The sequence below is a fragment of the Chrysochloris asiatica genome, unplaced genomic scaffold (assembly GCF_000296735.1).
Source record: "Chrysochloris asiatica unplaced genomic scaffold, ChrAsi1.0 scaffold00311, whole genome shotgun sequence".
Classification (NCBI taxonomy): domain Eukaryota; kingdom Metazoa; phylum Chordata; class Mammalia; order Afrosoricida; family Chrysochloridae; genus Chrysochloris; species Chrysochloris asiatica.
Genome location: NW_006408829.1, coordinates 1,634,179 through 1,650,110, shown reverse-complemented (window position 1 = coordinate 1,650,110; position 15,932 = coordinate 1,634,179). Strand labels below are relative to the sequence as shown.

Sequence of the window (15,932 nt, the reverse complement as noted above, 5' to 3'; positions counted from 1 at the left end):
TGAGTATATATTTTAGATACCTCTAGCGTAGTGGTTATGAATCGGGCTGTGAACCGCAAGGTCAGCATTTTGAAACTACCAGCTCTTCCGCGGGAGAAAGATGAGGCTTTCTGCTCCCGTAAAGATTTACAGTCTTGGAAACCCTGTACAATGTCGCTATGAGTCGGAACTGACTCCACGGCACACAACAACAACAACTCTTCCAGAGTGCACCAGAGCATTTAGGATTATCAGCAGATAAATTGTGAGAATGGAAATGTAGGTCAGATTTAGCCTAGATGAACCTTGAATAAAAGTGTGGGCAAAATCTGATTACCATCGAACTCCTTTATGTCTCGTTATAGATCTAATGAGTTTCAAGGGAGCTGCCTTCTCCGCCACAAAAGAGACAATGGGGTGGAATGGAAGCAGCACGGTGTTTATACTCAGAGATATAGATAGAACTATTCTATGATATATTTATTAACTGGCCCTTTTATCCCAATTTACTTATCCATAAAGTATATTTAGTAGTAATCCATTGTTGAGTGGTGAGAACTAAATAAGATGTTAAATACCTCTTCTAAGATCAACTATCAACACTCATGGAAGCAGAAGTCAAGAAATCAAACGATGTATTGCATTAGGCAAATCTGCTGCACAAGACCTTTTTAAAGTATTGAAGAGCAAAGATGTCAGCTTGAGTACTAAGGTGCACCTGACCCAAGCCGTGGTATTTTCAATCACCTCATATAGATGTGAAAACTGGACAATGAATAAGGAAGACCGTAGAAGAATTAATGATTTTGAGTTATGGATTGGAGGAGTATATTTAAAGTGCCATGGGCTGCCAAAAGAACTAACAGATCTGTGTTGGAAGAAGTGCAGCCAGAGTGCTCCTTGGAGTCTAGGAAGGCCAAACTTCATCTCTCATACTTTGGACATATTGTCAGGAGGGACCAGTGACTGGAGAAGGATATCATGTTTGGTAAGGTGGAGGGTCAGAGAAAAAGAGGAAGACCCCCAGTGAGATGGATTGACCAAGTGGCAGCATCAGTGGGCTCAAGCATGGCAAAAATTGTGAGGTTGGCCCAGGATCGGGTAGTGTTTCATTCTGCTGTGCATAAGGTCACTATGAGTTGGCACCGACTCAAGGGCATCTAACAACAACAACAACACCATAGATACTATGTGTGCAAGTATACATCAGTGAAAGAATACTGCATTGTAGTCCCTTAAGTGGGAAGGACTTCTTCCTATCAAATGGATTTTCTTTCCATCTAATGATCATTGTCCTCTAGTAGTCCATCTACAATTTGTATGATAATATAATGAAGTGGCAATAGAATTGGTATACTAATGATTACCAGAAAAATACTTTAAAATATTTTCAAAGGTTTTTACATGACATGCGATTATTATAAGGGTAAAATATTTGATTGCTATAAAAAATGTTTTCGCTTGCTGGAAAAGCAGTATAGATCTATGTAATAATAAAAAGCAGTATAGATCTAGTAATAATCAGAATTAACTTAATATAAACAGCAAAGCAAGGTTTTTGTTTCTCTTTTTATTTTTTCTTTCCCATTCCCTTAGTGAGAAGAAGCTCATTACAGATGCACTTAATAAGAATCAGTTTCTGAAGAGACTAGATCCTCAGCAGATCAGAGACATGGTGGAATGCATGTATGGGAGAAACTACCAGCAAGGGAGTTATATTATCAAGCAAGGAGAACCAGGAAATCATATCTTTGTGCTGGCAGGTAGGTTTCACAGATTTTTCAAATTATCATATCACAAATATTTTGCCTCTTGTTTTAGGATTTGTCCCAAATGTTTATTAAAATGCACTACTGATTGCTCTATTTGTAGAAAATTTAACAGAGTTAATGAAACAATGGCATTGTTGCTCAAAATCATAATGACGATGATACTTAATAGTTATATGTCCCTGAGTGGCATCAGTGGCTAAGCTAGTAACCAAAAAGTTAGCAGTTTGAGTTTACACAGATGTGCCTTTGAAGGAAGCCCTAATGATCTTCCAGAAAAAAAAATCAGAAACTGAAAACTTATGAGTCACACTTCTAGTTGGACACCTACTATGTCTCCATGAGTTAGAATCCATATGACAGGAATTGTGTTTTTTGTTTTTTCCCCCTTAATTTCAGGCATTTTATCTTGCTAACACTTAATAGATAAATCTCATTTCTCATAATTACCACCCAGGGATGCAGGCACTGCTGTTAATACCGCCATGTTACTGATGTGAACTGTTTTCCAGAAAAGTTAGGTAACTTACCCAAGGCCACACAAGTTGTATATGGTGGAGGTAGAATGGCAATTTAGGAAATCTGACTCGGTGTCCACACCTACACTTACAATGTTTTAAATTTAACAACCAGGAAATGTATTTCTTTATAAAACACTTGTTTATGATGACGTATTTAGGTGGTTGTATTGGGAACAAAATAGTTATTTTTGTGCTTTTGAAAAGTTTTTGTTGTTGTTGTTATATACTGATTTTAAAAGCCAATTGAAAAGTCAAATGAAATGCCTGAAATTAAAACTCCCTGATTTTTCAAAGAATTTCATCATCTTTTATGATTCCTTCTGTTTATGATCACTTGTAAAATTTAGATTATGGGAAGATAATAATGGTTATATAGTTAAAAGATTTATTTCTCAAATTCATATTGAATGACTAGATCTTATATTGGTCTTGCTTTCTAAATACACACATGCACACACACCTACACACACACGTATATATAGGGAGTGTGGTGACTCCATACAATAAGCATTGGCCTGCCAACTACAAGGTCCTGGGGTTTGAGCCTGCCAGCCTCTCTGCAGGAGAAAGATGAGGCTTTCTGTTCCCTCAAAGATTTAAAACCTTATGTAGGATGGCTATGAATCACAACCGACTCTACATATTAACATACAGCACATATTAAGTGCTGTCAAGTCAATTCTGACCCATAGCAACTATGTCTAGAGTTTCCGAGGACCAACTGGTGAGTTTGAACCACCAAACCTGTGCTTCAAACCAGCCTTGCTTGTGGTCAAGTGCTTATCCTACAGACCACACCAGTATACCAGAGTATATGCATATATATTTATATATGTATATACACATATATACGCATATACATGCATATACACGCATATATATGCATACGTACGCATAAGCACGCATACACACACATACATACACACACATGCACACATATATACACACATACACACAAACAGACACATATATACATGTACACATATACACACACACATACGTATACACACATAAGCACACACACACACACATATATATACTGGTTTACAAGTCAGGCTGCTAACCTTACAGTCAGCAGTTTGAAACTACACACATATACACACATATGCATATATATATATAGTGGTTACAAGTCAGGCTGCTAACCTTACAGTCAGCAGTTTGAAACTACCAGTGGTTCTGCGGGAGAAAGATGAGGCTATCTACTCCCGTAAGGATTTACACCCTCGGAAACCCTGTACAGGGTCGCTATGGGTCGGCTCCGACTCGAAGGCACTTAACAACAACAACAACAACATATATATATAGTGGTTACAAGTTAGGCTGCTAACCTTACAGTCAGCAGTTTGAAACTACACACATATACACACATATGCATATATATATATAGTGGTTACAAGTCAGGCTGCTAACCTTACAGTCAGCAGTTTGAAACTACCAGCAGTTCCACGGGAGAAAGATGCTTTCTGCTCCCGTAAAGACATACAGCCTTGAAAACCCTATGTAGGGTCGGAATCGACTCCACAGCACACCACAGACAGACATATACACACATGCACATGCACACACATACATATCTATGTCTACATTTAGGCACTGTGGGCTAATGCGCTGGACTGCAAAGTCTGTTTGAACCGCAAGATTGGTAGTTCAAGCTCACCAACCACTCCTCAGAAACCCTTTACAGAGTCGCTATGGGTGGGAATCAATTCAACGGCACTTAACAACCACAACAAATATATATCTACTTATATATGTATGTTGCTGTTAAGTGTCATCGAGTCAATTCTGACACATAGCAAACCTGTATAGGGTTTCCAAAGAGCAGCTGGTAAGTTTGAACTGACGAACTTGTGGTTCACAGCTTAGTGGTGCTGATCTTACAGTGCCACACCAGGAGTCCATACACACACATACACACACACATATACATATATAATCTTTTTTTTTTTAGGATGTAAACAAATTATTTGAACAATCTGAAGATATTTTCCCTTTAGGTAATAGAATAAACTGGTTTACCTAGGTTAGTAACTTGAGATGTACTGTGAACATTTATTTATTCCCATTGGTAAAATGTTTGTTTTTAAGCTTTTTATTGTGCATTGAATGAAGGTTCACAGAACAGATCTTGAATTATACACTCAACAAATCTTATACTTCATTCCACTTCATTGATTGCAATCCCTTCTATGTAGCAGAAGTCATCCCACTTCCTTTCTGTGATTCTTATTTCCATACCATCTTCTTTCTTAACTCTGTCTTTAGGTAAACACTGCCTTTTTGATCCTAAATAGTTGACCATTCCATGGTGTGCATACATTACTAGTGTTATTGTCTCCTCTATGTACCTGTCTATTGCTGGGCCAAAAATTGAGCCTCAAGGGGTGAGTTCAGTATGATACCTGAAGGGGGAACAAGGGCCATAGTCTCTTTGACCATTGTAAGCCTTTTTTTTTTTTTTTTCCATAAATTTTGAGTTTTGTTTAACATTTGCTCCCACTCTATCCGGGACCTTCTAGTGTGATCCCTTTCAGAATAGTTAGAAGTGAAAGCCAGCATCATCAGGGTCATGGAGACTGATGTTCTCATGTTTCATTAGTCCATTGGACTAATTGATCCCAAACGTATTCAATTTTATCACTCTTCTTTCCTCTGCACAGGGAGAGACCAATAGTTGCATCTTAGATGGCTGCTTAATAGTGTTAAAGATCCCAATCACTACTCACCTAAGTAGGATGTAGAACAATGTCTTTGTGAACTGTGTTATCAATGATCTGTTATTTTGAATTACCAGTCAAGTCAATTCTGACTCACAGAGACCTTATAGGATATAGTAGAACTGCCCGAAAGGGATTCCATGGTTGTAGATCTTTATGGAAGCTGGGGGAAAGAGGGGGCTGTCTGCTTCTAAACTGCTGGATTTTATCCTCCAACCTTTCAGTTAGCAGCTGAGGGTTTCATCACTTTACCATTGCTAATAATCTAAGCGGTGTTTTTATTATTCTTATTTCCTTGGGGCATTAGGTATAAGGCAGAAGTTACCAACAAGCATGCATATTTCTATTTATGTTGTTGTTGTTAAGTGCCATCGAGTCGTTTCCAACCCATAGCGACCCTGTACAGGGTTTCCGAGGGTGTAAATCTTTACGGGAGTAGAAAGCCTCATCTTTCTCCTGCAGAGCAGCTGGTAGTTTCGAACCGCTGACCTTAAGATTCGCAGCCCGATTCGTAAACACTACGCTACCAGAGCTCCTTATTAGCATTCTATTTATAGTATGCATATACTTGGATTTTTTTTTAGACGTAACCTTTTCATAATTATTAGTGTATCATTTTCCTTATATGTCTTTGTAGGCATCTTTTAAATTATACAGTCATTGCCAATAGTTATTATACCTAAGAAGTGAGCTATACTCCATTTACCCACCTTCAAGTTTTTAGGGATGGACTATCTTGATCAATTGTCCCTTCTTGCAGCTTCTCTCCTGGCCAACTCACTTCTACTTTAGCAACACCAGAGCATTCTGGCAAGAGAAGATAGGTTATTAAGTCAACAGGTATTTATGGAAGCGGCTAGGAAAGGATTCGCCCATCCCACTCCTTGTCAGTAACTAATGAAAGGTTTGAAGAGAGCAGAGGTTTAACAGAGTACAGGGGGAAAAGGCTATGGCACACATGGAAATGAGAAATGAATATTTTCTTATTTGGGTTAATTATGGTGTTATTCAAGGACTGAATTACTTGGTTTAATTATCTGATTGAACAAATTAATTTGATAATTAAAAATCTCCCCTTTATATAATATAGCATGAATAGCAAATCATAAAAGCTTATTTAGCTTAAACTTTTTTTGTTAATTCATACAAGTCTTTGGGATTATTCAAGCCCCATGAGCCAGAACTAATCAGATAATAGAAAATAACAAACAAAAGAAATTTTGAAATGCGTGAAGACTCATGATATCAACTCGACAGTACCACTAAGTGGTTTTGATGGAATAGAATTTAGTTGTAATGAGAAATTATTAAGTTGAATATCTAGTCTTTATGATTTAGAGTCAAAAGAGTTTATTACATGCTAGACTAAAAGTTCTTTGAGAACAGCCATCTTCTCTGTTTTATTCGCTCTGTATCTCTGTCACCTCACCTCGAATAGTTTCTGACACAAAGTATCTCTGGCAAGATACTCAGATCAAATTTTTGGATGGATAAATGGGCATGGGTCTGGCTGAGCTACTTAGGGTTGTGTCTGGAGAAGAAAAGACTTGAATTCTTCAAGGGAAAGAGACATTACCATACCACCTTTAAGAACTTAGAATGTTTTTGCACATAATCTTGGTTAGATAAGGTTTTGTTTATAGTCATCTTTATGTAGCAGAGAGGAGAGTTAACTAGACAAAAGAATTGTGATGTTACTTGATGTTCTTTCTTTTTCACATCATTGTGTAGCACTATTCTAATGATTTCTGATTGTTAATTTATTTAAGTGAATTCATAATAATAGCTTGCCCCAGGTCACACAGCAGAGACTGGCAGGGCCATAACTCAGAGCCAAGCAGTGTGACTCCAAGGCGGGTGCATTTGTGTGTAATGACAAGTTATCTTACCAGAATGGATGGCTGAGTTGTGTTGTCAAGGTATATAAGGACTGTGGTGCTCCTAATACAAGAGAAAGAGTTCCATGAGCAACATTTTTCATGGGTTAAATACATTTAAATAAAAACACTTAGCATACACTGTTTCAGGAAAACAGTTTTGCAAAGGTGATAATACTATTAACAATATTATTGTTGTTAGGAGGAACCCTGGCAGTGCAGTAGTTAAATGCTTAGCTGGTACCAATAAGTGGGTGATTGCAACCCAGTCGCCACTCTGCAAGAGACAGATGTAGCCCTTTGCCTTCTATAAATATTTGCAGCCTTGGAAACCCTATGGAGCCGTTCTGCTCTACCCTATAGTGTTTCTGTGTTTGAATCAACTCAGTGACAGTGAGTTTGGAGTTTGCTTTAGGTTGCTCCTTGTTGTTATTGTTCTTAAGCGCCGGCAGATTGGTTCCAACTCATAGCAATCCTGTATAGGGTTTCCAAAGAGCAGCTGGTGGGTTTGAACTGCTGACCTTAAAGTTAGCAGTCTGTTGCTTATCCTTCAGTGCCACACCAGGACTCTCATTAAATTTGCACCTGACTCCTGGAAACTCCATGCACAAGAATTTGTGACCCATAGTGGTGATCCTTGGCTGATTTTTGGAACAAGGTTGCCGGACTAGTTCCTATTCTTATTCTGGGGACTCCATTTAAACCTGTTTGGCATCATAATAACACACAAGTCTTCACAGATGGTTGGTGGCTGTGCTTGTGGTACTTTAGACTCAGGTCTCTAAATGAAAGGTGAGAATTCTATCATTGCACCACCACTGCAATTTACACCTATATACCATTCATGGCTACTAACTGAAAGATCAGTGGTTTGATCTCCTCTAAGACGGAAACTCAAAGGGAACACATGAGCAGGCATGTAAGCTTGCTGGTGTCCATGTTGGTCTACTGGTTATTGCAAGAGGAGGAAAGGTAGCATTGAAGAAATGAGCTGAGTTCAACCATGGTCCACAGACTCCCATGGACCTGGAGATGAGGGAGAGAAGAAAAAGGGTTGGTTGGTCCAAAATATGGTTAGTCCTGGGGATACCAGAGCCTCTGGATAAGGACATAGCCAAAGAGATCTAGAGCTGAGAGTGAAGCATCCAGCTGATATGAAGTGAGAGGGGTCACATAAGAACACCCAAAGTTACAGATAGTACCCATTTGACCTAGCCTTGCTGGCTTGATGATCAGAACTCAGCTTGTTGTTGTTAGGTGCCATCGAGTCAGTACTGACCCTCAGCAGCCTTATGTACAGCAGAACAAAACACTGCCTGATCCTGGGCCAACCTCACTGCTGTTGACATGCTTGAGTACATCAATGCTGCCACTTTGACAGTCCATCTCATTGGGGATCTTCCTCTTTTTCTCTGACCCTCCAACTTACCAAACATGATATCCTTCTCTAGTGAATGGTCCCTCCTGACAATATGTCCAAAGTATGGGAGACAAAGTTTGGCCATCCTAGACTCCAAGGAGCACTCTGGCTGCACTTTTTCCAAAATGGATCTGTTGGTTCTTTTGGCACCCCATGGCGCTTTTAATATTCTCCTCCAACACAATAAGTCAAAAGCATCAATTCTTCGACAGTCTTCCTTATTCACTGTCCAGCTTTCACATGCATGTGAGGTTATTAAAAATACCAAGGCCTGGGTCAGGAGCACCTTAGTCCTCAAGTTGACATCTTTGCTCTTCAACACTTTAAAAAGGTCTAGTGCAGCATATTTGTATAATGCAATACGTTGTTTGATTTCTTGGCTGCTGCTTCCGTGAGTGTTGATAGTTGATCCAAGAAGAATGAAGTCCTTGACAACATCAGTCTTTTCTCCTTTGATAAGAATGTTGTTTATTGGTTCTGTGGTGAGGATTTTTGTTTTCTTTACATTGAGATGTAATCCATACCGAAGGCTGTGCTCTTTGATCTTCATCAGTAAATGTTTTAAGTCCTCTTCACTTTCAGCAAGCAAGGTTGTATCATCTGCATATTGCAGGTTGTTAATGAGTCTTCCTCCAATCCTGATGCCATGTTTTTCTTCATAGAACCCAGCTTCTCGGATTATTTGCTCGGCATACAGGTTGAATAAGTATGGTGAAAGAATACAACCTTGTCGCACACTTTTCTTAATCTTAAACCATTCAGTGTTCCCATGTTCTATTCAAACAAACTGTTTCTTGGTCCAGGTACAGATTCCTCATGAGCACAATTAAGTGTTCTGGAATACTCATACTTCAATAGCTTATTATGATCCACACAATTGAAAGCCTTTGCGTAGTCAATAAAGCACAGGTAAACATCTTTCTGATATTCTCTGCTTTCAGCCAAGATCCATCATCGGACATCAGCAATGATATCTCTCATTCCACGGCCTCTTCTGAGTCCAGCTTGAACTTCTGGAAGTTCTCTGTCAATGTATGATTGTAGCCATTTCTGTATTACCTTTAGGAAAACTTTACTCGCATGGGCTATCAAAGAGATTATTCAATGATTTCTGCATTCCATTGAGTCACCTCTCTTTGGAATAGGCACAAATATTGATCTCTTCAAATCAGTCGGCCAGATAGTCGTCTTCCAAATTTTTTGACAGAGATGACTGAGTGCCTCCTGTGCCACATCACTTTCTTGAAAGATTTCAGTTTTTATTCCATCAACTCCTGGTGCCTTGTTCTTTGCCAATTCCTTCAATGCACCTTGGGCTTTCTCCTTCATTATCATTTGCTCTTGATCATATGCTACCTCTTGAAATGGTTGAACATTAACCATTTCCTTTTGGTACAGTGACTCTGTATTCCTTCCATCTTCTCTTGATGCTTTCTGCATCATTCAGTAGTTTGCCCAGAGAATCTTTTAATAATGAAAGGCGAGGCTTGCATTTTTTCTTCAGTTCCCCAGCTTGAGAAATGCTGAGCATGTTCTTCCTGTTTGGTTTTCTGATTCCAGATCTTTGCACATTTTGTTGTAATATTTGGCTTTATCTTCTCGAGTTGATCTTTGAGATTTTCTGTTCAGCTCTTGGACCTGCTCATTTCTTCCATTTGCTTTAGCATCTCTATACTGAAGAGCAAGTTTCTATGTCTGTTCTGACATGCATTTTGACATTTTCTTTCTTTATTGTTTTAAAAATGGCTTTTTGCTTTCTTCATGTACGATGTTCTTGATGTCATCCCACAACTCTTCTGGTCTTCGGTCTTTAGTGTTTAATGTATCAAAACTGTTCTTCAGATGATCTCTAAATTCAGGTGGCATATATTCAGGGTCATATTTTGGCTCTCGTGGACTTGTTTTCATTTTCTTCAGCTTCATTTTGAATTTGCATACGAGTAATTGATGGTCTGTTCCACAGTCTGCCCTTGGCCTTGTTTTCACTGATGATATGGAACTTTTCTATTGTCTCTTTCCACAGATGTAGTCAATTTGATTTCTATGTATTCCATCTGGTGAGGTCCATTTGCCACCGGCATTTTAAATACCAGCCGAGTCACCCATCGTTGACAGATTTTTGATGAGCTTCCAGAGGAAGACAGACTAGGAAGAAGTACTTCTGAATATTTATTCACTGAAAACCTTATGAATAGCAGAGAACTTGACTAAAGGAATATTTAAAAAAAAAAAAAAGAACAAAACAATTTTTTATGAAGGAAACAAGGGTAAATTGCTACATTTTGATGCACTTGACCTTTATTCATGGATGTAGTAACTCTAAATACCAACATAGAGAGAAGGAGTCTTCACATCAACTACCAATGCTATTCCCTCTGTACACAGAGTAGATAGGGATGAGCAACTTAGAAACTGGCTACCTAAAATCAGGGGGTGATAAAGGCACGAAGTGACTGGCTTACAAGGTTTCAAGAGGGAACTTAGTTTAATAGTGTGAGGTGGAAGATAGAGTCCCTGCTGAATAGTTTTCATCTTGTCTAGATGGGTCTGTTTAAAAGAAATGGGGATAAGATTCTTATGATTCAGTAATGAGTAATTGCTATCGTGACTAATTGCGACTGTCACAATCGTAAAGATAGCAGTTATGTAACAAAAAACAGGGGAGGAGTTAATCTGACAGTCCAGAAACAGGCTCCTAGGACCATCAAGGGAATAGAGCACAAGTAGAATGCGAGACCTTATCCAGAGAAGCAGTGACACCAGAGATGGAGGTAGAGATGGGAACATGGAGAGAGGGAGCTGCTGAGGACTCTAGATTCATGGGAATAGAGGTATTAAGAGGTGGTGGCCAGGAGGCAGATATGCAGAATGTGCCCTTTGGTGGCATAAATTATTATATATGCCTGAGTGTTAAAAAAAAAAAAAAAAAAAGCTAAATTGAATAGAGCAAAACACTGGTAACTGACGGATGGTACATGGAGAGGATTATAATCGTGCTGAAACAAGGTGTATGATTTGTTGAATGTAAAACTGATGATCTACCCTGTAAACTTTTACTCAATCCACAATGAAAACCTTAAAAAAAAATCAGTGGTTTGAACCTACCAGCGCTATGCAATAATAAAGACCTACTGATCTCTCCTGTAAAAATTAAATCCATTTCTGTTGAGTGGATTCTGACTGATACCAGCTATGGAGTAGAATTGCTCCATAGGATTTTAAAGACTGGAAATCTTCACATAAGTACACTGTCATGTCTTTGATACTGATGTCACTAAATCCGTTGAGTCAGTTCTGACTCATAGTAACCTCATATAGGGCTTCTTTTGGAGCAGTTGGTGAGCTTGCACCTCCATCCTTGTAGTTCAAACTGACCTTGGGGCTCAAAGTGACCTTACAGTCCAGCACATTAACCCATAATGCCATACCAGGACTCCTTTACATCTTTATACCATTGAATAGCCTATGGGGCAGTTCTACTCTGTCCTATAGAGTTGCGGAGTCAGAATTGACTTGTTAGCATGCAACAACAACAACATGCTAGACTTCATTCTTGATTGTTTATGTGTATCAAATCATGGCATTCTCAAAACAGTTGAATAAAGTAGTTATTGTCACTATCGCCATTTATCAGTGAGAAGCCGCAGGCACAAAGGTTCATCTCCTCAAGGCCATCCAAGTACAGCTGGGTAAGTGGTAGAGCTGTTTTAAGTCTGCACTTTAAACCACTCTATTGGAGCCGCTCCTTGGAAACCACATACACACAGGATGTCTATGAGTCGGAAGTGACTCAGGGCACTGAACAACAACAAATTGTAATGAGAAGCCTGAGATATCTTACCTGTGTGTTTTGTGTGCATTTTTCTTGTTTTATTGTTGCTATATTTTACTAATTTGTGAGTGTCAGATACATTTTGGTTATGTGTGTGTGTGTTTTTAATTCTGCTTGCTAGAGGGTCGAATAGAGGTGTTCCAAGGAGAGAAGTTACTGTCCTCTATCCCTATGTGGACCACGTTTGGGGAATTAGCCATTTTATACAACTGTACAAGGACTGCCTCTGTGAAAGGTAACTGGAGATGAAATGCTGTATATTTCACAAATTTAAAATTAATCTAATTAAGTCGCTGTTATATCCTTATTTAGAATCATTTTGTATCCTATTTTGCCTGGTATGCCCTGATCAACAGAAATGCTATGCCTGTAAAAGGATAGCATATGAAACTAATGAAGGATCTTAGTTTCAAAGAACGTTTTCATCGGATACTTATATATAAAATACAAACATTTCTTTAAACTGAATGGTTCTAATACTTTCTTTTAATGACTACTTTATTACTATTTAGACCTCTGAGTTGGACTCTTCTAGAATATTTTGTTATCTGTTCTTCACAATGATCTAGATATATTATAAGCCAGAACAGTTAATTCAACTAATAAAAATCTATAGTTACCAAAGGATCAAATTCACTTAATGGTGTTCTTATGAATGACTTTTGGGATTAATTTAATTGCTCCAACTTGACTTTATTTACAGACAATGACAAGAATATTTGTTTTGGGTTTTCTTATGAGTTATTTAGATGTGAAGTTTCTCTGTGTTTGGGATTGGGTAAGGGATCCAGGGATCAATATTTTTAGCTAAAAAGTCAAGACAATTCTCATTTTCTCTAAAATATGGTAAACCAAAGCTTTTAGTTTGGGTGGATTTATTTGATTCTCCTGACTCCTGTTTTTAATCTTACAACTATCATTTTATCTAGCTCTTTTTTGAGCTGGTATTTCTCTTCCTTTTCTGACATTATGCTTACCTTGAAGTCTCTCATTAAAAAAAACAAAAACAAAATACAAAAAACCTTAAGAAATTCGTCCATGTTATTGAAAATCATTTGTGCACATGTTACTTCAAAGGAATGTCAGAGATCTTTTAGATTAGCTGTCTTTACCAATAGCAACATACAAAGACACAAAGAAACACACACAGATAGACAGAGATATTTACCTTTTAACTATCTGCTTGTGAAACCTTTACTCTTGGGACTAGCTAATGGGTGACTGACTGGATTTCCCTTGTTCACAGCACAGACCTGAAATATATCCTCATGATGAAGTGTACAATTGGAACTGCGAACTAATTTTATCATCCTAAGCAAAACATAATTACAAAGGGAATCTTTTGCTACTCACTTACATGGTGCATCTCAAAGTCAAAAAGATTTTATAAAATATTCATTACTTATATAGGTATTTTCTTTCTTTGGTATGTTTAAATAATGCATTTTCTAAGTAATATTTTTTTGAGAATCTATAGCAAAGTGATTTATTAGCATACTGTTGTATGTTGGATTATTTTTTTAAAATTGTAACTAAATAAAAGTTTTATTATTATCTTTATCTTTCCAAAGCTATTACCAATGTTAAAACTTGGGCACTAGATCGAGAGGTATTCCAGAATATAATGAGAAGGACAGCTCAAGCTAGAGATGAACAGTACAGAAACTTCCTCAGAAGGTAAGAATGACACAATGGGGAAATAGCAGAAATAGTATAGCCATACTGTGAATAAACTGAGTTTGAATGGAGTTCCTGGTGGCTCAAATGGTTAAGTATTCAATTACTAACCAAGAGGTTAACAATTCAAAACCACCTCAGAAGACAGGCCTGACAATTTGCTTTTGAAAGGCCACAGCCTTGAAAATCCTTTGAAGCACTTTTACTATGCACACATGGGTTTGCCAAGAGTCAGAATCAACTCAACAGCAATGGATTGGTTTATTTGAGTTTGAAAACTGTGGAACCTAAAGAATGTATTGACTGGATCTTAAAAATGTCATGAACATTTTGTCAGAATAATTACTTTTCTCTAATTATTCCCATTTAAGTATTTTCCACATGATTAAACCAGAGGAACAAATTATTCCTGTTCCATAAATGCCACATTTATAAAAAGTTAATAGTGAATTATCTTTAACCCTATTTGTATTTCATACTATCTTTTGTCTTGTCTTGATGGAGCCATATAGTATAGAAAATATGCAATAAATTCCTAAAATACCTGCTCAGGTGGCTTAGAAAGACATTCTATAATCTGGAAGTGGGTATGAAAAGATAACTTCTAATGATAATTTGCTCAGAATCACATTGGAATTAATTTATTTTCTTCATTTTGTTTTAACTGAGAGGTTCTTTTCTCATTTGTATAGACATTATGTTGCAAATTACTAGTATTTCTAGCAAATTGATTTGCCAAAAATGTTAACTATACTTGCCATAATGACAGGGTCCTTGCAACATACTCATTTTGTGAAGCGTTCTGTACATCAATAACTTGTTAATTGTTGTTAAGTGCCTTTAAGTTGATTCCAACTCATAGAGACCCTGTATAGGGTTTCTAAGGAGCAACTGGTGGGTTTGAACCACCGATTTATCAGTTAACATTCTAGTACTTATCCTATAGTGCCACACCAGGACTTTTAGGTATATTAATTTTGGTGGAAAACAAATGTAATATAAATTTATCGGCAAAAAACAGTTTCATATGTAAAAATATATATGTACATATTTGTAGAGTATAAATTAATTATTTAAACTGTTTCCGTCTGTGTAGACTACTTGATAGTTTCTGACTGACACACACTGTAATGTAATGTTACTATGATTAGTGGTAATAATAGTGATGTATCATATGAATTTTTAGAAATTGAGTTCTTTGGAAGTATAGAGAGTATAACTTGCAAAGCTAGCCTGGGGGGTCATTGATTTTCTATGCTAAATAAGCGTTTTCAGGGTTATACAGTGCTTAGCATATGGTGAAGGATTGGTAAATATTGAATGGATGCATTGTTAATAAATAGAACATGCACTGGTAGGGTTTTTCATGTAGAGCCTTACTTATTTATCCTCCCAGAAACAATAATGACTCCTGCAGAGAATTTCAATAATGACAAGGGTCTTACCAATATGTCAGTTAATGCCTTGGCATCCTATTGTGGGGTCAGCCTGAGTGCAGGTGCTCTCAAACTCCAGCAACGGGAATGACACAGGTCAGCATTTAACACTAATGAGACACACTTATGCAAGAGCCAAAGAAAGATAAAGAAATAAACCACTGCCCTTGGTTTGTGTTTGTCTCCAAAATAAAACCTGAGCCAAGCGGCAGATGGTTCATGCACTTCGAGTTTAATACGCGCTCTTAGTGGAAGAAGCTCAGATAATTTTCTACTACATCTTCCTGCCATTCTCTGCTTTATCTCCCATCTTCACTCACTCCCTCACTTATTTCTTCTTTTCTTTTGTTACTTTATTCATTCAGCAAAGGCATATTACCAGGAAATAAGCATTGTGGATGTGGTGGTGTTCACAAGAAGACTGGCTTCTGCACTCATAGAGAGAGACAAAATATTTTTCCTAATATCTCTTACCTTGCTCCCCAAATCGATAAGTTTACAGGAGAAAGTTTTTATCAGTTTTATAGATCCTAGATTTGGACAAGTATAATTTTCATTATTGTTGTGTGAAAATGAATGATGACTTCTGTCTCTCCTTTTACTGTCTCAACAATAGGTAATTAGGGAACTACATTTCCCTTTAGTTTATAATGTATAGTAAGCTCTGTCTTTTTCTATTTACATTTTATTATGAGATTATA

The 15,932-nt window shown here is 37.5% G+C and overlaps 1 protein-coding gene across 2 annotated transcripts in view; it reads left to right on the top strand.

Moving 5' to 3' along the window:
• Positions 1 to 15,932, top strand: part of PRKG2 (protein kinase, cGMP-dependent, type II) — a 188,493-nt gene that overhangs the window by 51,437 nt on the left and 121,124 nt on the right. For both annotated transcript variants that reach the window (XM_006875069.1, XM_006875068.1), the window contains exons 3-5: positions 1,576 to 1,742; positions 12,240 to 12,353; positions 13,690 to 13,795. In XM_006875069.1, coding sequence (XP_006875131.1) covers positions 1,576 to 1,742; positions 12,240 to 12,353; positions 13,690 to 13,795 — 387 coding nt within the window. The remainder of the gene's footprint in view (positions 1 to 1,575; positions 1,743 to 12,239; positions 12,354 to 13,689; positions 13,796 to 15,932) is intronic.